A 23,423-nucleotide genomic window follows, 5' to 3' on the forward strand; every position below is an offset into this window, starting at 1 on the left:
GTATAAAGTTACTTAGTGTAGCAGTCAAAAGGATAGGCTGCTTAGATTCAGATCCTGGGTTTGCTGTTTAATGGCTCTGTGACCTGACTAACTTAACCTCTCTGTGGCTTGGTTTCCTCAATTTATAAAATGGAGCTAATAATAATAGAATTGCTATGAGAATTATGAGTTACATGTTCAGCATTTCAAATAGAGCTTGGCACATAAAAGGTCTGTGTAAGAACTGTGCTGCTGTTAAGACTCTTCCTGAATTGATTCTGGTGGTAGTGTTTGTTTGTTTCTGCCTTCCCAGACTAGCATTAGATGAGTAGAATTCATTTTAATTAGAAAATGAAAAAAACTTGAGTATTTATGTATTTCAAAGTTAATAAAGAGACATACACTTAATAGACAAGAAAATTTACAGTTATTTAATTGCAATATATGTGCATTGATGTACGCACTTGGCATTTTGTTCAAGAAAACAAGCAAACTCTATCCTTTGTGCGGTTCTGTTTCCAACAATGACAGAAACTAGAGAGATGCATTCTGAGTCGTCTGACTGCTGGATGAAGACTGTTCCAAGTTATAACCAAACAAATCGCTCCATGGACTTTAGAAATTATATGATGAGAGATGAGAATCTGGAGCCGCTGCCCAAAAACTGGGAAATGGCCTACACCGACACAGGAACGATCTACTTCATTGAGTAAGCAAATGGCTGCATTTCTTCCAGCATGCCCTGTCACTGGGGGAGTAAACTGAAATGTTTAAAAAAAAAAAAAAAAAAAAGAAAGAAAGAGAGAGAGAGAGAGAGGGAGGAGGGGAGGGAGGGAGGGAGGGAGGGAGGAAGGAAGGAAGGAAGGGGAAAACCTCATAGTTTGATTACTCGTGCCAGTATCTCTAAGCTTTCACTTGTTTTTACTTAAAAATGTCTTCATTTGAGTTGATTCTTCATCTAGTTATTTCCTTGAGTGACATCTCCCCTCCTCTGCTAATAATACAGTCAGTATATTTTGCCTCTGGAGGATGCGCATGTGTTAAAGCCAGAGGTCAGCCTCAGATGTCATTCTTGGGGTTCTGTCCATTTTGTTTGCTAGACAGGGTCTCATGGGACTGAAAATCACCATTGAGTCTTTTCTGGCTGACCAGTGAGCTCCCGTTCTCCTCCCCAGGGCTAAAAGCACAGGAAACCCCACCATACCTGGCTCTGTCATGTAACTTCTAGGGCTCTAGCTCATGTCTGTATTTTATCAACGGAGCTGTGCCCCATTCCTGACCTCTGGTTTGGAAATAGGTGATAGAAAAATGAAAGGAATAAAGGATGTTTTGCTTCACTTGAAGAAAGAAAAAAAACCTTTCAGGTAGATTTCCCAATTTAATAAGCTTTTCAAAAATTACATCAAGAGCTAGGTGTTAGGTGTGGTGGTATACACCTTTAATCCCAGTACTTGGAAGACAAAGACAGAAGGATTTCTTTCAGTTCAAGGCCAGTCTGGTCTACATGGCAAGTTCCAGGTTACATCATGAAACCCTGTTTTAAACCAACCAACCAACAAAATGACCAAGAGAAGCAGATCATTATCCACTTCAAGTGTTTTCAGTCCTGAAGTTTGGAGTTGGTGTGTTAAGATAATATATTTAGGAAATACCACTGATGTAAATAGGATCTTTATGGAAAAGTATTAATATAATATTCATAGAGGTACTGAATACCACATAATTAGATCAGCCTCAAATTGAATGTTATTTGCTCTAGAAAATGTTGTGCAAATAATTTATTCAAAGTTCAATATAAAAAAGGTTTTCTGTACTCCTATGTACCTGGGCGTCTAACCTTTAAAACAATTTGTTCAAGAGTAGAGTATTAATATAGTAAAGTTACAGAATGTAATAATTAATGAAAATACTGAGGTCTGGGTATTACACTCAGAGAATTTCTCTTTGTCTGTCTCTATCTCTCTGTATCTCTTAGTGTCTCTTTGTCTCTCATCTTCCCTCCCTCTCAACCCTTTCGCCATTAATTAAGGCTCAGGACTTCAGTCTGCCTCTTCAGACAGTCTCATGAACATTTCGTTCAGCCAAGTCAGAGTAGTGCTTAAAAGACAGGTGTTGAGGACAAGGTCTTTACCACACATAGTACATTTTCATGAATATCAGTGCATAAGTGTACGCAAAACAATACAACCACATACACTCTATGAAGAACTGAAGGGATTTTCAAGGACAGTTTATAACTAGGCCCTAAAATATAAGGAGAATTTATAAACAACAGTCTTCATAGTTAAATGTGTTAAAGACCTAAACAATAAGAATTGAAACTAGGGCCTAGAGAACAATGGCTCAGTGGTTAAGAGTGCTTGCTCTGCTTCCAGAGGACCCAGGCTCAGTCAGTCGTCCGTGTCAGTAGCTCACAGTCACTTGTAGTTCTAGGTCCTGAGGATCTGATGCCCTCTGGCAACCTTGGGTCTAGTCAAGAGTGTGGCGAATGTAGACTTATATAGGTACATACTCATACACATACAATAAATGCATTTGCTTCAACAAGAATTGAAACTAAACTACTAAATGAAAATACAGGGAGAAAATATATTTAACAAAGACTTTCTGGTAGGAAACAAAAGCAACAAAAATAGTGGAGATTATAAATTTAAAAACGTTTTCATGAGGCAGTCAGTGAGTAAAAAGGCAACCTATGCAATAGGAAAAAAGCTTCCAAACCATGTATTGAACAGCGAGAATCCAGATGAATATTTACCGATAGAGTAACAGTTTTATTTCTGTAGCTAATGTGGCAGATCTGTGTTAACTGCTTATGTTAAAATGTGTGACTGTAAGAAAAGAATATTAACGTAGGTCCAGAAGGTTTAGCTTTTACACTGTAGGAATTACCTTTGTGAATACTCTCTTACACCCTGGGGAATATTGGGTAAGATGGCAACAGGTGACCTATTTTTGCTAATTCTCCAGTGATGTCTGCATTGGTATACTCAAAGTCAGGCTTTTCTCAAGTAGAAATTGAATTTGGTTTAGGAAGATATTTCCAGTTTTTTTGGCTTTTTTCCTGACCATTTGTTTTCTTCTAGGCATCTACGAGTTCAGATCTCTTCCATTTTCCTACATTTTATTTCATCGGTTTTATTTTAGGGATATTCTCTCTGTGTAAGGATGTATGACACCGACTTTCTAAAATACTTTCATGTTTTCCTATATAAATTATTTAGCATATACACAAAAAAAAGTGTCTCTGCCATGGTCTGCCAACAAGCATCATACTGAAGGTAGACACAGACTGTAGGGGCTAGAGACAGTTGGAGAGGGCCAGGGGTGGCTTCTGTCTTTTTTTTTTTTTTTTAATTATTCCATTCGTTTACATCTCAAATAGTATCCCACTTCCCAGTTACCCCTCCACCAGTCCCCCATTCCACATCTGCCCTCCCTCCTCCCCTTTGCCTGTATGAGGGTGCTCCCCCACCCGCTCTCCTGCCCCACCATTCCAGCATTCCCCTATGCTGGGGCATCAAATTATAACCACTCTTTTCTTTTTGAAAAGTGGACAAGGAAAGAGAACTTCTTCATATCACTATGTTCGCAGAACTTCAATAATACTTGACATTATGTCGCCTTCCTACATTTTCTCTAATTTTTTTCTTTTCTAATATGCCTGTTTTCAGAGACTTTTTTATTATGTGTGTATGTGTGTGCATGTGTGTATATACATGTAGCACAAGTACATGTGTGTAGGTACAGGTGCACCATATATGTGCTGTGCAAGAGGAGGACAGAGGACAATCTTAGACGTAATCCTCAGCTTTGTGTCGGGGACTTTAACACTGATTGTCGTCCCTGCGGTGTAATAGTTTTAGCATTCTTGTCTTGCATGGTGACTTGGCCTGAAGCTGACAAATCCTAGCCTATAATGAAATTAAGCACATTGTTCTTTGATAACAGTTTTTGGCCTACTTCATAGAAAGGAGCAATGGCATGGTCTTTCTGCTCTGGTCCACCTTTTTTGTTTGTTTCTTTCATGTGGCCCATGTTGATGAAAATATAGTTTTATAGAATGGTGTTTAATCAGAGCCATGACTTTTACTGGTATACTGCAGAAACAGCAACCAGAAAAATTGTAAGTTTTATCTTATTTTAAAGAATCTCTGCGAGAACAGAAGCTTTGTTTGATATTTTGCCTCTACATTTTCAGTCCCTAGCCCTGTACATACAAATGACGGTTACCCCCACCCCCCCCCCAAATAAAAGAAAGAAAGAAAAGAAGGAAGGAGTTCTTACGCATGCAAACATGATTTTAGTCTGACTTTGCCAGCTAGCAATACACAGTGTGTGGCTATGTGCTGACCCTTTGAAATGTTTTGACTGCTTAAATAAACTTATCATTTTGTTCTTGACTTTTGATCTCTTCTTTAAACTTTTCATTCTCAAACTTGCGCCTCTAGAATTACCTTTCTTTTATGGCAATTTTCAAGCGATGGGTTGGGAACAATATGATCATTGAGTGTGTGGTGTACAAATAGATCTGTAGGAGATAAATGTTCTAGTGCCATATGCTTTTTAGTTATTTTGAATCTTTGCTTTTCTCCCTCTTTACTTTACGATTTCTAATTGCCATCTCTCTCCTACTACAGTCACAATACGAAGACAACCACCTGGCTGGATCCTCGTCTCTGCAAGAAAGCCAAAGCCCCTGAAGACTGTGAGGATGGAGGTACCGTTCAGAAACCTTTCCTGTTAGGCTCTTCTCCTTGTCCTTCCTCACTCTTCCTTCCTAGATAATGAACTTTCCAAAAGCCTAAGCAAATAGCAATATTCATATGCACACCAGCAGTGGATGGTCATCATAACTAGCTGAGGGTAGTAGTTATGCCATTGTAGATCATTTCATAGGATTTTTAACCTCCCCTAAGAAGAGAAAACTGTCTCTGCTGCTTTTAAATTTTATCCTAAAGTCAAACTTTAAAAATTCTAAGTATTTAATGAATTAGGCACAACTTCATTATGTTTAGTGCAGAGTATAGGTCACCAAATTTGAAGACTTACTCTAAAGCTACAGAAATTAAGACAGTATAGGGCTTACAGAAGGACACACAGATCAAGGTAACAAAATAGAGGGTCCAGAAATAGTTTGATACATATCTGGTCACTTGATTTACAATTAATTTGCCGTGAATCAATCCACTGAGGCAAAGGAAACATCTTTAACACATAGTGCTAGAAAAATTTGACATTATGAACATAAGGCCCTGGTTTCTGTCACCAGTACTACAAAATATACAAATAAAATAACAAAGAGCATCCTGGGAAAGCAAAACTTATCTGTACCTCATTTCCTAAACAAAAATTAATTTCAGATAAATCAAAAGCCTAATCATAAAACTAAACCATAAAACTTTTAGAAGTAAATACGCGAGAATGCGTGGGTGACTGGGGACTGGTAGCTTCTATACAAGCTGTAAGAAGTGGGTGAGAAGGAAAATTGATGCTCTGCACTTAGTGCAGGGGAATATGGGGGGGGTAGCAATAAGGGGATGTATAGGGGAACACCCATATAGGAGACGGGGAGGGGAGAATGGGGGGTTATGGACAGGAAACCAGGAAGGGGAGTAACATTTGAAATGTAAGTAAAGAAATATATATAATAAAAAATTTTTAAAAATGTAAATATTTAAAGATACCACTAAAAAATGCATAAGTCAAGCCAATTCTAGTTAGCACAGGCCTATAATTCTAGCTATTTATGTAATTGAAGCAGAAAGATTGCAAATTTAATAGCAGCCTGGGAATCTTAGTGAGACCCTATCTAAAACTTTGAAAATATATTTAAAGGGACTAGTGTTATAGGTCAGTGGTAGAACACTTGTGAAGCCCCGAGAAAGGGAGATAAGAAAAAATTAATAGACCAAGTCCCAGATTTTGCAGTATATATTTAACAGAGGAATTACAATAAAATCTAAAAAGAACTATTTGAGGAAGTTTATGTATGGATGTTTGGTATATCTGTGTACCACTACGTATATTATCTGCATAGGTCAGAAGGGGGCAGCAGATCTCTCTGGAGCTAAGTTATAGATAGTTGTGAGCCACCATGTGGATGCTGGGAACCAAACAGGGGTCCTGTGCAAGAGCAGCCAGTGCTTTCAATAGCTGACCCACTGCCCCATTCCTTATAAAGAAGAAAAAATATATTTGATTTTTGCTTTCAAAACCTTCTGGAATGGCTACAAAACATAAAACCATCAGTGTGGGTAAATATGGGTAGAGTAGTAGCCCTTCCCATTAATGGAAACATGTTGTCAGTTTCTTAAAAAGGTAAATGTGAATCGTTCCACCACATGATTTAGCAGTTTCATTACTGTGTATCTACCCAAAAGTAATTGAGTGTGTGTGTGTATGTGTGTATGTGTCTGTGTGTGTTTGTATGTGTCTGTGTGTGTGTATGTGTGTGTATGTGTCTGTGTATGTGTGTGTCTGTTTGTGTGTGTGTGTGTGTGTGTATGTATGTGTGTGTATGTATGTTTGTGTGTGTGTGTCTGTGTGTGTGTATGTGTGTGTGTGTGTGTGTGTGTGTGTGTGTGTGTGTGTGTGTGTGTGTGTGTGTGTGTGTGTGTGTCTGTGTATGTGTGTGTGTCTGTGTGTGTGTATGTGTATGTGTGTGTGTGTGTCTGAGTGTGTGTGTGTGTATGTGTGTATGTCTGTGTGTGTGTATGTGTGTATGTCTGTGTGTGTGTATGTGTATATACACAAAGACCTAGCGGCAAGTATTTATAGTAAATACTATTAACAAATATACCTAAAATAATAATCCAACTGGATAATGGATATGTAAAATATAATGTAACCCTACAGGGGACTAATACTAATAAATAAAAATAATATTTATTGTGTGTGTATGTATGAACACACTGAATTTACTTTGTCCAAAGTTAAAAAAGATAAGATGCAAATGACCACATTGCACTACTTACTATAAGAGAAAATAGTGAAATCTAGGGAAACAGAAAAGGATAGATGCCACCCAGGGATGAAGATGGCAAGAGAGATTTTTTTATAAATCGCATAAGAGTGATAGAAATATATCATTGAGTTGGTGATTGCAAAAATGAGTAGTTACTAAATGTTGTAATGTCGTCTCCAGTTGGCGTCTGCTGTCAAAGGGAAAGCAGTTTTCCCACTGGGCGTCCTACGCTCAGCAGTAGATGGCCAACACAGAACAAGCTCAGTGGCATTTTGTGTCATCTGCTTTGTTTGAACATATTTTCATCTACATACATGTCTTTTGCTTATGTATTATGGTTTCTGCTTTTGTGTTTTCATGAAGCTTCTTTGTGTTTGTATCAGTGTCTATGTGTTTTCTGTACTTTGTTTTTATCCTTTGATTGAAAATAGATTTTTTTCTCCCATAATATATCTTGATTTCATATTCCCCTCCCTTTATTCCTCCTGTTGCTCCTCATCTTCCCTCCCATTTCAGATCTTGCCCCTTTCTGTCTCTCATTAGAAACAGAAAGACTTCTAAGGGATAATAACAACGTAAATTAAAACATAATAAAATAAGATGAGGCTAACACATCAGAATTGGACAAATAAAGATAGCACAAGGAAAAGAGTTTAAGAGAAGATACAGGAAATAGAGAACCAACCACTTGTTTGCATGCCTAAGAATCCCATAAAAACACTAAACTAGAAGCTATAATATATATGCAAAGGTAAGGGAAAAGAGAAGAAAAAATAAAAATAATAGGATAGAATTAACTACATAGATACATACATACATACATACATACATACATACATACATGCAAAAGCTCTGATACATTATAAGACAAGGAACCTCCAAAGACACGGTTGAGTTCATTTTCTGTTAGCATCTACTGCAGGGTGTACAATCTACCTGTAAGAGAACCTTGTTTCTCTAGTGATAGTCACTTGGAGGAAAATAACATATCATTTGCAGGTGGTTTTCAGTTGGAGATAGTTTCTGAGCTAGGGATGGGGCATGCGTCCACTTCTCTCTGCTTTCAGACCCCATCTGATACAGACCTGTGCGTGCCCTGTGCATGCTGCTGCAGACTCTGAGTTCACATGTGGGTCATTCGTGTTGACTTAGAGGCCTTGTCTTCTTTATGTCCTCTGTCTGCTCTGGCTCTTAACTCTTCTGCTCTCCTCCCACGGGGTTCCCTGAGCCGTGAGGGGAAGGATTTGATGGAGACATCCCACTTAGGGCTGAGTGTTCCAAGGCTCCTCACTCACTACATAACATTTACTTGTGGGTCTCCTCTGTGTCCTCATCTGCAGCAGGGAGAAGTCTCTATGAGGATGGCCGAGTAAGACATTGATCTACAGTACAGCACAGTGTTATCAGGAGTCATCTTAATTGCCGTTATAAATAAAAAGCCTAGTACTGTTTGTTTTTACCCTAAGGTCCGGGCTGTCTGGTCTCAGGTTGTTGGTCACCCAAGCACTGTCAGGTATAGGTTCCATCCCCAGAGTGGGCCTTTAGTCAGATCAGACACAGGCTGCTCACCCTATACGCTTTGTGCCACCACTGCATGCACTGACGTGTCTTGCAAGCAAAACATCATTGTAGAGGAGAGGATTTATGGCTCAGCTGGGGTTTGCATTTCTCCTGGGTAGCATGCAGAGTACCTTTCTTTATCAAAATATGCTAACACGTGTGAAGGCGCTCTGTAGGCACCAGCTCAGCATGTTATGCTCAGTGAGTTATGTGGATAGTGTCTTAAGGAGTGGGACCTTGCCTTCAGTTTGTGGAAAACAAAAGCCTGGATCACTTGTGAGTTCCTGTTGTGCCTTTAGGGCTACAACTTAATTAAACGTAACCAAATCCTGGTACTGGAAGCTTCATTTGGTGACAAGACATGGCCAATTGGGGCTCTGCCTTTTCTATTATTTAGGGATTTCATTTAGATCACCTTGAGGTACATATATTTTAGAGAGCTTCTACTGTATTAGGTTTCCACTACCCCTCAGATAGCTCTCTTGTTTCCCTTTCCTCCTCCTCTCCACCCGATCTTCTGTTCCAGTACCTCAGTCTTTCCACTCCTCAAAAACTATCGTACTTACTTTTCCTAGGGATGTCTGTCAGCGCCTCCCTAGCCTCAGTGGTTCTATAGATTGTAATTTGATTATCATTGATTTAACAGCTAACACTCACATATAAATGAACATATATCATATGTGTCTTTCTGGGTCTGGATTACCTTACTCAGGATGATCTTAGCCATTTTAATAGGAGTAAGATAAAGTCTCAAAGTACTTTTGATTTGCATTTCCCTAATTAGTAAGGACATTAAAGCATCTTTTAAGTGTTTCTCAGCTGTCTCCTCTTTTGAGAATTCTCTGTGTGGATCTGTATCCCAATTTTAATTGATTTAGTTGTTTTTCTGAAATCTAGTTTTTTTGAGTTCTTTAAATATTTCGGATATTAACCCTCTATAGAATGGGTAATTGATAAAAATCTTTTCCCATTCTGTAAGTGGCCACATTGTGCAAACAATGGTGTCCTTTACCATATACAAGCTACTCAGTTTCATGAGGTCCCATAATTGCTGATTTTAGTGCCTGTGTTTAGAAAGTCTTTTCCTGTGCCAATGGCTTCAAGGCTATTCTTTACGTTCTCTTTTGTCAGGTTCAATGTATGGTTTTATGTTGAGGTCTTTGATCCATTTGGAGCTTTGAGTTTTGTGCCAGATAATAGGTTTGGATCCCTTTGGATTGTTCTACATGCAGCCATCCAGTTTGACCAGCACCATTTGTTGAAGATAATCTTTTTTCCAGTATGTATTTTTGGCTTCTTTCTCAAACATCAGGTGTACTCTCTGTGTAGATTTATGTCTGGTCTTCAGGTTTTTCCCATTGCATAACCTATCTATTTTTGTGCGGATATCATGTTTTTATTATAGGTCTGTTTACATCTTGAAATTGGGGATGGTACCTCCAGCACTTCTTTTATTATTCAGGATTGTTTTAGCAATACTGGGGTGTGTGTGTGTGTGTGTGTGTGTGTGTGTGTGTGTGTGTGTGTGTGTGTGTGTGTGTGTTCGTGTTCATATGAAGCTGTAGATTGTCCTTTCAAGATCTGTGAAGAATTTTGATGGGAATTTCATTGAATTTGTAGATTGTTTTTGGTAGGATAGCCATTATTATTATATTAATCTTGCATGGAAGATCTTTTTATTTCTGGTATCTTCTTCAGTGTCTTTCTTCGATGTCTAAAGTTTTTATCATACAAGTCTTTCACTCACTTGGTTAGAGTTATCCTAAGATATTTTATATTATTTGAAGCTATTGTGAAAGATGTTGTCTCCCTGGTGTCTTCCTCAGTCCCTTTGTCATTTATCTATGGCAGATATGCATACACATAGATTTAAAAAATAATTTAAAAAATGGAAAAAGACAAGGGGAGAAAGCAGGGCATGGTGGAGCGTGTCTATAATTCCATCTGTGGGAGGTAGAGCACTGGAAGATAAAGAGTGTCCTCAGTTACGTTGTGACACCCTGTCTCAAAAAACAAAACCACTACAAGACAAAAGCAAAAGGGATATGGAAAGGTAGTTGGTTGGTGGGTCAGTTGGTCGGTGGGAGTAGTTGGAATAATTCTGTGTTCTCTCCTATCATGTGATTTCCAGGAATCAAACTTGGGTGGGCAACCTTAGGGGCAGGCACCCTTGCTCAGCCCCTGTGTTTTCTTTAAGGAAAAAAGTAATTTCTACTGTATCTTCCTTGTCAACAATGCTTTCCTAGTAAGCTCTTTGTGATGGTAAAGTTAGCCATTGTTAGGGTAAACTACAATATGTAACCTGTAGAAACTGCCCTTTCAAATGTATATATGCACTTCAACCTTGTCTGTTTGGCCAGTTTATTGCCTTTATTCTTCTCAATTCAATTTCTACTAAATTCTCTGCATTTTCTGATTTCTTTGGTGGGAGGTATTTGTTTCTCTTACTCTATCAGCTGATGGTAGCTGACCCACTAAATCTCTAGTATTGTCCTTCAATCTGAACTAGATTTCTCGGTTTTCTATTGCTTTTTGGTCTGTTTTTAGTTGTCTCATTGGCTTGTCAAATGCAATTAAAAATAAATTTGACATCTTTGTTCTCTCATCATAGACACCATTTTTCTGAGCATTAGGCAAAGACTGTAGAATGATTCTGAACCACAGGGGTCACATACCACATATCCTGCATGTCATGTATTTACATTACAATTCATAGCAGTAAGAAAATTACAGTTATGAAGTAGCAATGACAGAATTTTATGGCTGGGGTACACTGCAGCATAAGGGACTGTATTTAAAGGTCACAGTGTTAGAAAGGTTGAGAACCACTGCTCTAGCCATTCTTGCTTCTTTACCTTGCTTTGTTACCCAGATAGCTCTCAGTTCCTGTAGGTCGGTTAGTTTTGTTTTCATTTTACTATGTTAATTTTTAAATGTTGTCAGAATTCTTAATATATAGAAAACCTGAAACAGTTTTACTGTGAACACATGGATTATACATAGCTGTTGCTGTTAGGCCTAGGCAGGCTTCACACCTGCTGCCATTCTGCCACACTTTGTACTGAAAGGGATGGGGCTTTTGTTTCCTCTCTGCTGTTCTGCTTTTCTACTGCATCCTTAACCCCAGTAGTCTCCAAGATGTCTGTATTCAGACTGTCTAGTGGTATACTAGAGGAAAACATTGGAACTTACTTTCATAACATTATTGAAAGTAAACGTCACTAATTTTTTTTGTGACGGCATTCTTACTTATTCCATATATCAAACTGCCACATGAATTATCCAGTGGATGCTGGTTGTTCCATGACACTGTGGCATTTTATAGGTTACTTGTGCCCATGTGTACCTGTGATGCAAGTGTTCCTTTAAGAGAGGTAAACAGAAGTGTTGCTGGTTGAAGATAGTACAGACGCAAATGCCTCAGCTTACGATAAATAAAGTTGGAGCTGGTATTCTCCGATACGTCACATGCTTAGAGGTGCATGAAGGAAAATACTGACAATTATTTCTTCTCCTTTTAAATATCATGTTCTTCAAAGGAAAACCAGAAAACCTCAGCACACTTGGAAGCCACTAACCAGCTATGTAACTGTGTATGGAATTAAGACAAAGGAGGTTGAAGTTGTGAGTGCAGATCTGGGAGGAGTTAGGGAAGCCAGTAGGAGGAATATGATCAAAGTACATTCTGTGTATGTATGAGATTCTCAAAATATTTTTTAAAATTAAAAAAATGTACACATATAGAGAAGAGATATGAGGTAATTCCAAGAGTTTTTCAAGAGGCTAATAACCTGTTCTCTTTATTCTGAATGCAGAATAAATTTTTATTACAGTAAAAATTTGTCAGTGTTTTCAGTGGAATTCTTGTTTATGCGGTTGACATTATCATAACTGAGTCAGTGGCATAAACTCTCCATGTATTACAAACCTTTCCAGTGTATTTTGTTTATAGCATATGCACTTCAAAAAAGAATTGAAAATAAAATGACACAAGTCTAGAAAGTTGGTTCAGTGATTTAAAAGCACTGGCTATTCTTGCAGAGGACCTAAATTCAATCCTAGCACCCATAACTACCAGTAATTCAGCTTCCTGGGACTCTGACACCCTCTTCTGGCCTTCACAAGCACATATGGAGGCAAGCACCTATAAACAGAATTCTTTAAGGTAAATAAAGGGACAGGAGCTCATAAGGTACAACAACTGTAGTTTTTCCTTGTTAGGTGTTTGGTTTTTAGTTCCAACTCCTCTGGGCTTTGTGTCACATGCCTATAATCCCAGCACTCAGGAGGCAGAAGCAGGAGGATCACTGGAGTTCAAGGCCAGCCTGGTTACATAATGAGGATATGTTTCAAAAAATGAAGAACAAGTTTCTTACTCAGTTCCTATATATAACTGGCAACACTACAGTTTAATTTGTACATGCCTATTAAAATGATTCTTCAAAAACCCGGACATTCTGGAGTGCAGAGTGGGAAAGAAAAAGATTGATTTTGGCTCAGGGGTTTATGTTGGAGAGGTCATTTTTTTTTTCAACTATTAGAAATTTGAATGTGACTTCAGTTTTTTTCATATTTTATTAACTAACCACTTGAAATGAATAGTACATCCTAATACTGTGTAAGATATTTGTTACCAAAGCAGATTACACAGATACAGGTTATGCAATGCACTGGTATTTAAGTTAGTTTTCAGATGCTCAGCTGAAGTTAACATAAGGAAAAGCAGCTCCTTCCTTTGGCCCTAAACAGATCTGGGCCGTGCACTTGAAATGGCAGAAGTCCAACGCTGGGTTCTTGGAGAAGTAGGTCAGAACATAGTAAATGATGATGTATAGAAGGAAAAATGTAGCAGTTTGTGCTGCTTGGATTGGATTTAAGGGAACATGAGTTTCATATCAGCATCTTAAATAAAAGAAATATAACCAGTGGTTTATTATAACTTGTACTTTTACTTTATTCTGTATTTGTATGTATATCTGTGTATAGGTATATCTATGCACATGAGTGCACGTACCCAAGGGGACCAGAGGCATTGGATTCTCTGGGACTAGAGTTACAGACAGTGGTGAGCCTGACGTGCATGCTGAGACTGGAACTCAGGTCCTCTGCGGAAAGCAGTGTATTTAACCCTCAACCCATCTCTCCAGCCCCTTAGTAACTATGGTTTTATGTCTTCTATTAAGATTTTTTAGTTTAGGGGTTGGGGATTTAGCTCAGTGGTAGAGCGCTTGCCTAGCAAGCACAAGGCCCTGGGTTCGGTCCCCAGCTCTGAAAAAAAGAAAAAGGAAAAGAAAAATAAAGAAAAGAAAAAAAAGATTTTTAGTTTAATGTTAGTTTTTTTTTTTTTATTGGTCAGCTTTTTGCTCTTTGTATGCTTTATTGATTAGGTTTTTCAGACAGGCTTCCACCATGGAGCCCCAGGTGGCTAGAACTCACTGTTTAGACCAGGCTGGCCTCAAACTTAAAGAAAGCCACCTGCCTCTGCCTCCTGAGTGCTAGAATTAAAGGCATGCACAACCACACCTAACTAAGGTCACCTTTTGTTCTATACCCTAATTACCTTCTGAGATATACTTGGCTAATGAAGAAGCTACTCATGCTGTTTTTTTGTTCTCTGAAAAATGAGCCCTCAGCTTTCTAACTCTTAAATATTAGTTTAATATGGTACTTTCACTCACTGATTACTTTTTTCTTTATTTACAGAGCTTCCATATGGCTGGGAGAAAATAGAGGACCCTCAGTATGGAACATACTATGTTGAGTAAGTTTGTTATTTGAGCTAATAGTCTCCCAAATGTTTTCCTTTTCCATACAGCTCTAGGGAATTCTAAATATGGCACTTTATGTTTCTGCAACCTGATTTGTTGGTTATCTTAACTAGAGGAAGGAATACTTTTTGCGCTGACTTTTAGCTTTCCAGAAGTTGTCTTTGAGTTTCTTAATACAGAACATACGAGAGAGGCCAGAATGGCAGCACATGCCTGTCCTCTCAGTCCTCCAGAGGGTGAGGAAGATTACTTGAGCCAGGGTTTCAAGATGAACCTAAGAATGGAGAAACATCCATTTCAAAGGAAAGAAGAGAGGGGAGAAGGAACAAGGAAGAGTGGGAAGGAGAGGGCAGTAAAGGAAATAGGAAACGGTGGTGATGACTAATGGCTGGAGAAGCTACCCTCGCTGCTGCATTCTTCAAAGAGGAAGGCAGTAAGTGGACCCTGGTGAATTCACCCTGGGTGAAAGAACTCTTGTGGTTCATTTGAATCGCTCCCGTTGTGTACTTCCAAAAGCAGTTAAAGACCTTAAGGTCATTGCAATATACCAATCCAAAGTTTACAGCTATGTACTTAAGGGTGTGCTCTCTTTTAAGGAGTTCTAGAAAGTGTAGTGTTCTTTCAAGGAGTGAAGGTTGCTTCTAATGTGACTATATAAACAAGAATTGTATATAACAGACAGGAACTGTATAAACAGACAGGAACTGTATAAACAGACAGGAACTGTATAACCAGACAGGAACTGTATAACCAGACAGGAACTGTATAAACAGACAGGAACTGTATAAACAGACAGGAACTGTATAAACAGACAGGAACTGTATAAACAGACAGGAACTGTATAAACAGACAGGAACTGTATAAACAGACAGGAACTGTATAAACAGACAGGAACTGTGTATAAACAGACAGGAACTGTATAAAACAGACAGAACTGTATATAACAGACAGGAACTGTATATAACAGACAGGAACTGTATAACCAGACAGGAACTGTATAAACAGACAGGAACTGTATAAACAGACAGGAACTGTATAAACAGACAGGAACTGTATATAACAGACAGGAACTGTATAAACAGACAGGAACTGTATATAACAGACAGGAACTGTATAACCAGACAGGAATGTCACACAGTTGTTAGTGGCCATCTTTACTTCTGAGCTTTCTTTTCCCTGTATCTGATTGCTACATTGTTCAGACCACTAGAATTGCCTACTTTCTGGATGCTGCAGATATGATTTTAACCTTAGGTGTTGATGCAGGAAATTTTATATTAAAAACCTCAATGTTACCTGGAAATTTAAAGGAATGAGGGTCCTCTATTTTCTCCCAACCATAAGGAAGCTCTGTAAATAAATGTGAATTTACCTTATGTTATATACTGTGAACCCTGAGATTGTGTTATTTCCTGGAAAAAAAATATGGTTTTAGTTGTAGTGTGGCTCAGCCTTAGTACACACCTTTAATCCAAGAACTTTCAACTTGAATACAATCATAGGTCAAAAGATGGAGCAAGCAACCAATTGAGAGGAAGTGAACATAGGATTATTAAGAAAAAAACCATAGAGAGTACGAAGGATTTAGGAGGACGGACAGAGAGAGATGCACAGGAAGTGGAAGGGAGGGACATTCCATTTGAAGGAGGTTTTCTGAGACCATGTGAGAGAGACAGTTCATTCTGAGACAGCTGCTGAGGACGAAGTTTAGCTGAGTGTTTTCTCTGCCTCTGACCTAGCAGGCCTTTACCCCAGCATCTAGGTCCTGATTCTTTATTGGTAAAATCAAACAATTGAATTCTGTTAGAAAAAAAAAAAAAAAACTTGGTTAACCTTCAGAGTTATAACTAATGCTTCAGAGTTAGAAAGCTGAGGACTCATTTTTCAGAGAACAAACACAGTTAAAGTTTCAATGGCTTCTTCAATAGCCAAGCGTATCTCAGTAGGTAATTAGGATACAAGAATAAGAGCTGACATTAATGACCTTATTTGCAAAGGCAAAATGATACTATTACCTGTAAAATAGGAAGTTAAAAAATTGTAATTTTATGATTAATTGTCAATACTAATAGTTGCAAACCAATGCCATTTCCTGGTAATTATCCCTAAAGTAAATAACTTTGACTCCCTCCCCCCATTGTGGTCTGTAATATGTAGGTTGTTACTGCATCTCTGAGATGCTTGAAGTGACTTCTTAAAAACCTGTGTGTATCCTAAAGAACTTGGAGTTATCTGTGGGTATATAATGTGCCATGCTATTTCCAATGTTTTGCTTTCTTTGAAAAATCTTTGCTAATCTTCTTTCTCTTGTGTTATTAATATATTGCTAACTCCAGTGTGATAGGCAAAGTACTCAACAGCTCTTCTGGTATTGTTATCTCCCCTGAGACGTGTGTAGTTGAAGGAAGGAACTTGTTTTATTGTTTTTCAAGGTAGAGGCAGATTTGGAGGCCAACCTGAGGGGCTATGTGGATTTTTCTTCTTGCAGTTTAGCTGGTTTAAACTGGGCTTCAATCAATTATTATCTGCCAGGGACTCTGCTGAGCATTTCTGAGAAGACGAGTCTCATTATTTCCCATTCCAAGTGAATGTGAATACATGGTCAAGAGGTGAAAGTCACTTGCGTGTTAGAGAATCTCTAGCTGAATGACCTGGTTCCCATTAAGCAAGGACACAGCCCTGAAGCAGCTATCAGGCACACCCTGAAGTGACCCACTCCATGTTGTCACGGAGGTGTGTAAGACCAGCTGAGATACAAGTGACAGCAGCACAGCTGCTCTCAGAACAAGCTCATCTACAGGAGGGTAATTCATTAGATTTACAAGAACAGACTGGACTGAAGATGCGCATTAGCGTGCAGTCAGCTAGTCAGCTGAGCTAGAGTGTGGCTTCCGTCCCAGACTGACGGTTCTGAATGTCAACTGTGGTACTCTGCAGTGCCTTTACTGGTGGGATAAAGAGCTGTTACTTGAATGGCTATTCTTTGGCTCTTTTAGATTGTCAGACCAGATGGCACCATGATTGCTTTTGGCAGGAATCTTGTAGTAGTAACACTAGCTGCAGTGGCGGTTTTCGGGCTTTGTGTGTGTGTGTGTGTGTGTGTGTGTGTGTGTGTGTGTGTGTGTGTGTGTGTGTGTGTATTTAAGAAGATGAGATTCTGAAATGGATCTTTTTAAAAAGAAAATTGTTCTAAACTTTAGTGGAAGGCCTCCTATAGAAATATTTCATTTTAACAATGGGGTGGAGGGCATGCCACAGCATGCTTAAAAAGTTAGACAGCAACTCTCTTCTTCCACCATGTTTGTCCCCGGGACCAGTGGCAAGCACCTTTGCCACTGAGATATCTCAGCAGACAGGAAATATTTTCATATTGAGAAATATTGTCCTAGTCGTGTTGTATTAAGAATTGTAATACATGGGCTGCAGAGATGGCTCACTGGTCAAGAGCACTGCTCTTCCAGAGTTCAATTCCCAGCAACCACATGGTGGCTCACAACCATCTGTAATGGGATCTGACGCCCTCTTCTGGTGTGTCTGAGGACAGCAACAGAGTGTGTGTGTGTGTGTGTGTGTATACATATATATATATATATATATAAAATAAATCTTTAAAAAAATAAGAATTGTAATACACTTAGGCAACAATCAAAAGATATGGCTGATTTCATGTCTTAATATTCTTCATGAATTTGTTGAGATGAATTTTTAAAGTCTAGGTATTAAACACAAAATTGTAATGCAGATGACATTGCAAATTATATATTAGATATTTAATAATGCTTATCTAGCTGCATTCTGAACTTTTTACTGACGATCTATAATATCCTCTTCCCATACTCAGGAAGTTCTTTGCTTAGAGGGTGTCCTTACTCCATGGTTAGACAAATAAATCCATTTATCTTAATATGTGCTTATAAATAATAAAGAGTACTTCATTGGTTTTTCTATGTGGAGGGTGGCTTTTTAATATCTTTGGTAGTTTTTTCTTAAGAATGCTAAGATTTTCATATGTTGAAAGTTAAGATGTACTAGAGTGGGGCTGGAGGAATGGTTCATGAGTTGAGAGCATGAACTGCTTTTCCAGACGGCTCTAGTGGGTCACAGCTCCCTGTAACTCAAGCTCCACAAGATGCAGTGCTCACTTCTGCCCTCCACCAGCACACATGATGCACACTAGACACATAACGTCCAAGGACAGAGAACAGTAACACCCTCTGCTATAATAGCTGCTTGACTTACTGTGTTTCTCCTTTCCTTATTTTTTGTCATAATAGCACATGAAGCAAAGGAAACATTATTTGCGCCCTTGTTTATATAGATATAAATTGTATAATAATTGATCTATATAATCATATCCTGAAATTCTCATGGTTTGATGTTTAATTGTTGGTGTTCGGTAATTTCATTTCTTGTTAAAGCAGGTTTTAGTGGAAAACATCATTTGGCTAAAATATCTTTGCACTGTTCCATGGTAGAATATGATCCCGTAGCCTCATCATGGTTTAAAACATCACTTTTAGTTTTTGTTCTTTTGACACAGCACAGTTTTAAGTTACTATCATTTAAGTGGCTAGCCATAATATCAGTGCTAACATGTAGACTGTAACACGTGTAACACATGAACTGTAGATTACTGAGGGCTATTGGGTAATCCCTGCCCCAAGGCTCTCTTCATTTTTCTGCTTTTCTCCAGAGTTCTAAGCTTTCGAAGAGACAGTTGTGAATGGACTCAGTCACAAAGGCCCACTAAATTTGTTACATTACTTAACTAATTTGTTATGTAATTGTGAAGAAATGAAAGTGTAAAACCAGAGTTATTCTGTAATATGAGAAAAAAAGTCATTTTCTTCAGTGGTGCTGAATTTACTGTGGGCCAATCTATGCAGAGGTAATGAAGTCATGTACTGAGGTAATGCCCTAGAGACTTTCCACGCTGATATTCTCAGGTAGTTCTGTAAACTGTTGTTGCAGTGGTAGGTTTGTGGAGAAGTGCTAACATAAGCTTCAGTACCTTTGACCTCTAGTCATCCTCTGGCCTTCCTGCTCTCTCCCAGCCTTTCTGTGCTCCAATTCTAAAGAAACATACTCCTTAGCCTTTATGATGGAGTAGCACCATGTTTTACTTAGGAAAATAAATAGAACTCTTTGATCTAAACCTGAACTGCACATTTCTCTATATTTTACAGTCACCTCAACCAGAAAACTCAGTTTGAAAATCCAGTGGAGGAAGCGAAAAGGAAAAAGCAGATAGGACAGGCTGAAACTCATTCCGCAAAACCAGGTAGAACTTATTTGTTCATTTTAAGAAAAAGCAAAATATTTATGGTGAGTTAATAAAAATGAATTTGAACCTTTTATTGCTGAATCTTTGAAGTTCAACAAAGAATGCTTTGCCTCTGTAAAAGATAAAATCTTTTTTACAAAATAATCTGAATATTGTGAGAATACTAAGATGGTTGTCATGACTAAATAACAAATATGAAATTGTATGAATTTGAGGTTTGATTTTAAAGAGTAAGTTGTTTCTTTGTGTTTAGAGCAGGCTCAGCATTAGCTCTATAGGTCATTATAGCTTCTGAGCTAACTTCTTACATCAAATACATAGCGTTAATCTTCAAGATTCTCCACCAACCAATAGTAGTCAGTGCTAAGTAAATCCACCAGACTGTTGCCCTGGTTTATTGGTGTTATGCTCCCTTGTCTCCTTCCTTCCTTTCTTTTATGTGTCATTATACCAAACATCTCTACTTATGCTGTAGAATACAGTATGACCCACTTTTGTCTGTGAGAAATACAGTTCTTTCTTCTAGATTCTCTTCCATACATAGGTGCCTACCTTAAGCTTTCCATGTAGTCTAGCAGACATGTTCAGTTTAATAGATAATTTTGAGCACTTCTCATACATCCCATGCTTCACTAGTCACTATATATTCAAAATTATTTGAGATTAAGTCAGTTCTTATCCCCAGGAAGTCATAGTCTGATAGATAATGATCATAATATGTAATGAGAAGTGTCATTTAGAATAGTGGTTAAGTGTGCTGGCTAAAGAACAGATGTGAATCTCACTATGGAACCGTGGTTAGGTTCCCTAGAATCTTTATGCCTCTGTTTTCCCATCTGTGAATAAGAACAATACCCTCCTCTGGAGGTACATCCCCTCGAAGGTATCTCAAGACGTTGAAGGTATCCAGGAGGAGGGTACGTTTATGTTAATGTGTGTAGAGCACATATAAAGTGCCTATAGTGTAAGGAATTGCTATGCGGTGGTAATCAATAAATGATAACTTTCATCATTGAGCATAAGTGAATATGGAGTCACCTTTTATCTGATGAGAGTACATTCTAAGACTACCAGTAGATGCCTAAAGTTATATAGAGCATTAACCCTCACATAAACTGTGTTTCCTGTGCATACATACCTCTGATAAGTTTAACCTTTTAAAAAGACAGTTTTTTAATTTTATGTGCATGTATATATGTGCAGTGCCATCATTGTGAGCCACCATGTGGGTGCTGGCAAGTAAGCCCAGGTCCTCTGCAAGAGCACCTAGTGCCCTTAAGCACCGATCCATCGCTCTCTAACCTCTGACCTTTTCACCCAGTGGAAACTCTTTACAGTTTCTGTTTGCTATGTCTGAATCATACTACTCTTGTGCCCTGGTGCTCTCTTTAAGTAAAACAAGGATTACTTGGATAGGTACTGTGATGCCACAAGAGTTCATCTCAAAACCAAATGGCTGATAAGCAGCTGCCAAATGGTAGTAAATACAGCAGAGATACCCAGATGCAAGGACGCTTCGTGTGCCAGACAAAATGAGCCAAGGTAGCACAAGATTCCACCACACCCCTCAGAGCAGGATACAATGTAAACTTGATAGTTTATTTCCATTTAATATTCTCAGAATTTATCTGACTGTAAATAACTGAAAAGACAAAAGGCAAAGCTGAATGAGGGAGGGAGGGAGGGAAGGAGGCAGGCAGGCAGGCAGGCAGGCAGGCAGGCAGGCAGGCAGGCAGGCAGGCAGGCAGGCAGGCAGGCAGCTGTAGTGCAGTCTGGTGAGGGAAAGCACAGAGACGGAGTGAAGCAGAGATTTCCTGGGCGACAGGAAATCTTACAAAGATGTTATTAATTTAGTACTTGCCACCCCTGCCCGCCAAGGATTTAGTGTATTAACTCAAATGCTAACTGTTGCGCATCTTCAGAGTTACTGAGATTCCCTTTCCTTTAGGGTTTTTATTATTGTTATTTTTACTTAAGTTATACAAACATATTGAAGATTAGCTGTATAAGGTTTATTCGGTGTAATTTTTATTTTTAAATCTGATTCTTATTTTGACCCAGATGTGGAAAGAGCACACTTTACCCGGGACCCATCCCAACTTAAAGGTGTCCTTGTTCGAGCATCGCTGAAAAAAAGCACAATGGGCTTTGGTTTCACCATTATAGGTGGAGATCGGCCTGATGAATTTCTACAAGTAAAAAATGTGCTCAAAGACGGTCCCGCTGCTCAGGATGGGAAAATGGCACCAGGTAAGAAGGTTGTCAGAATTACTAAAGAGTAGTGATCACTAAAAAATTAGTGTGTGCATGTGTCACAGAGAATAAACTACATCAGTGAATCTTCAGGTTCCTGTATTAGAATAGTTTATCCCCAAATTAAATACATTACTAGTTTGAAGCTGACTGTTTTTATAATAAGAAACTATTAGAGAAAACATATTTCTATTAACATTTGGTTTTATATAATTTTTAGATAATACTTTGGTTGTAAGAAACAATATTTGATAATCATCTGAGAAGATTGATTATTTAATGTAGAGTACTTTAAAACACTTTCTGTATGGATATGGATATTTTGCCTGCATATATGTATGTGCTCTACGTGCTTGAGATCCAAGGGAGCCAGATGAGGGCAATAGGTCCCCTGAGAGTAGAGGTAGAGACGGCTGTGAGCTGCCGTGTGGGTGCTGGGAATTTAGCCTAGGTCCTCTGGAAGAGCAGCCAGCATTACTGAGGACTGAGCCATCTCTCCAGCCCGAACTATGTAAGGTATTTTCAACACCGTGTGTCCTGCTTCTTTGAAGTCTCGGTGCAGTAAGAACAAATTAAAGCACCTTTGTTTGTCACTAACCTTTTAAATAACTATATAAAACAAAAGCAAATAGATGAGATAATGAAATTTTCTTTAATTTTGCTGTTGGGTACCTAATTTCAAAAGTCAAGGTGCTGCTTTAAAATTTTTCCAACTGTTGAAATTCTGTGGAATAATTCTATAAAATGAGCATAATATTATAAAAGAGGAGGACAAAATTAAATCTTATAAGAATTATTCTCACCTTTCAGTATCTTAAAAAATATAGTCATTGCTTGTCTTGATTTTGTTGTTGTTGCTGCTTTTGCCATTTGAAATCAAACTTAAAAAGAAAGAAATCTACAGAAAGGTCCTAAAGTAAAGTAGGTGATGGGTCAATGTCATTCTAATCTTCCTCTTTAAAAAGAAATTAGAACGAATCTAAGAGTAACATGTTTACACTAGTACCCAGTAGAGTTATTTTCTCCTGTGTGCTAAATACCCACACTTTCCCAAGTTTTGAATAGCCACTTAGTAATGACTCGGAAAGTACACTAACAATTACAATAAAACTTGGAGGGTTTTTAAATGATAGACTCAAAATTTGAGATTATAACACTTTGTTGTTAAGATAATTAATAATCTGACATTTAGGAGATGTCTCAGTGGTGAAAAGCACTTGCTCGTCTTTCAGTAAGCCCAAGTTGCTCACTTCCCAGTAGCTAACGACTCTCTGTAACTCCAGCTTTAGGGAACCCAGCACCTTGTCTGTCCTGTCTGTATTGCACACATGTGACATATACGTTGGCACACACACACACACAGACACACACACACACACACACAGAACAAGTAAATGAGAATATTAAAAACAATCTGTTTTAAAATGTATTTATTTTATATATATGAGGACACTGTCTTAGTTTTTATTAATCATTTTATTCATTTACATTTCAAATGATATCCCCCTTCCCAGTTACCCCTCCACAAAACACCCATCCCATCTTCCTTTCCTTCCTCCCCTTTGCCTCTCTGAGGGTGCTCCTCCCCCCATTCACCCATTCACTGGTTCCC

The 23,423-nt window shown here is 38.4% G+C and overlaps 1 protein-coding gene across 2 annotated transcripts in view; it reads left to right on the top strand.

Annotated features, from left to right (window-relative positions):
* Positions 1–23,423, top strand: part of Magi3 (membrane associated guanylate kinase, WW and PDZ domain containing 3) — a 178,417-nt gene that overhangs the window by 116,769 nt on the left and 38,225 nt on the right. For both annotated transcript variants that reach the window (XM_032897584.1, XM_032897585.1), the window contains exons 5-9: positions 511–688; positions 4,620–4,699; positions 14,210–14,267; positions 19,461–19,555; positions 21,620–21,808. In XM_032897584.1, coding sequence (XP_032753475.1) covers positions 511–688; positions 4,620–4,699; positions 14,210–14,267; positions 19,461–19,555; positions 21,620–21,808 — 600 coding nt within the window. The remainder of the gene's footprint in view (positions 1–510; positions 689–4,619; positions 4,700–14,209; positions 14,268–19,460; positions 19,556–21,619; positions 21,809–23,423) is intronic.

Source organism: Rattus rattus, chromosome 3, assembly GCF_011064425.1.
Source record: "Rattus rattus isolate New Zealand chromosome 3, Rrattus_CSIRO_v1, whole genome shotgun sequence".
Taxonomy (NCBI): Eukaryota; Metazoa; Chordata; class Mammalia; order Rodentia; family Muridae; genus Rattus; species Rattus rattus.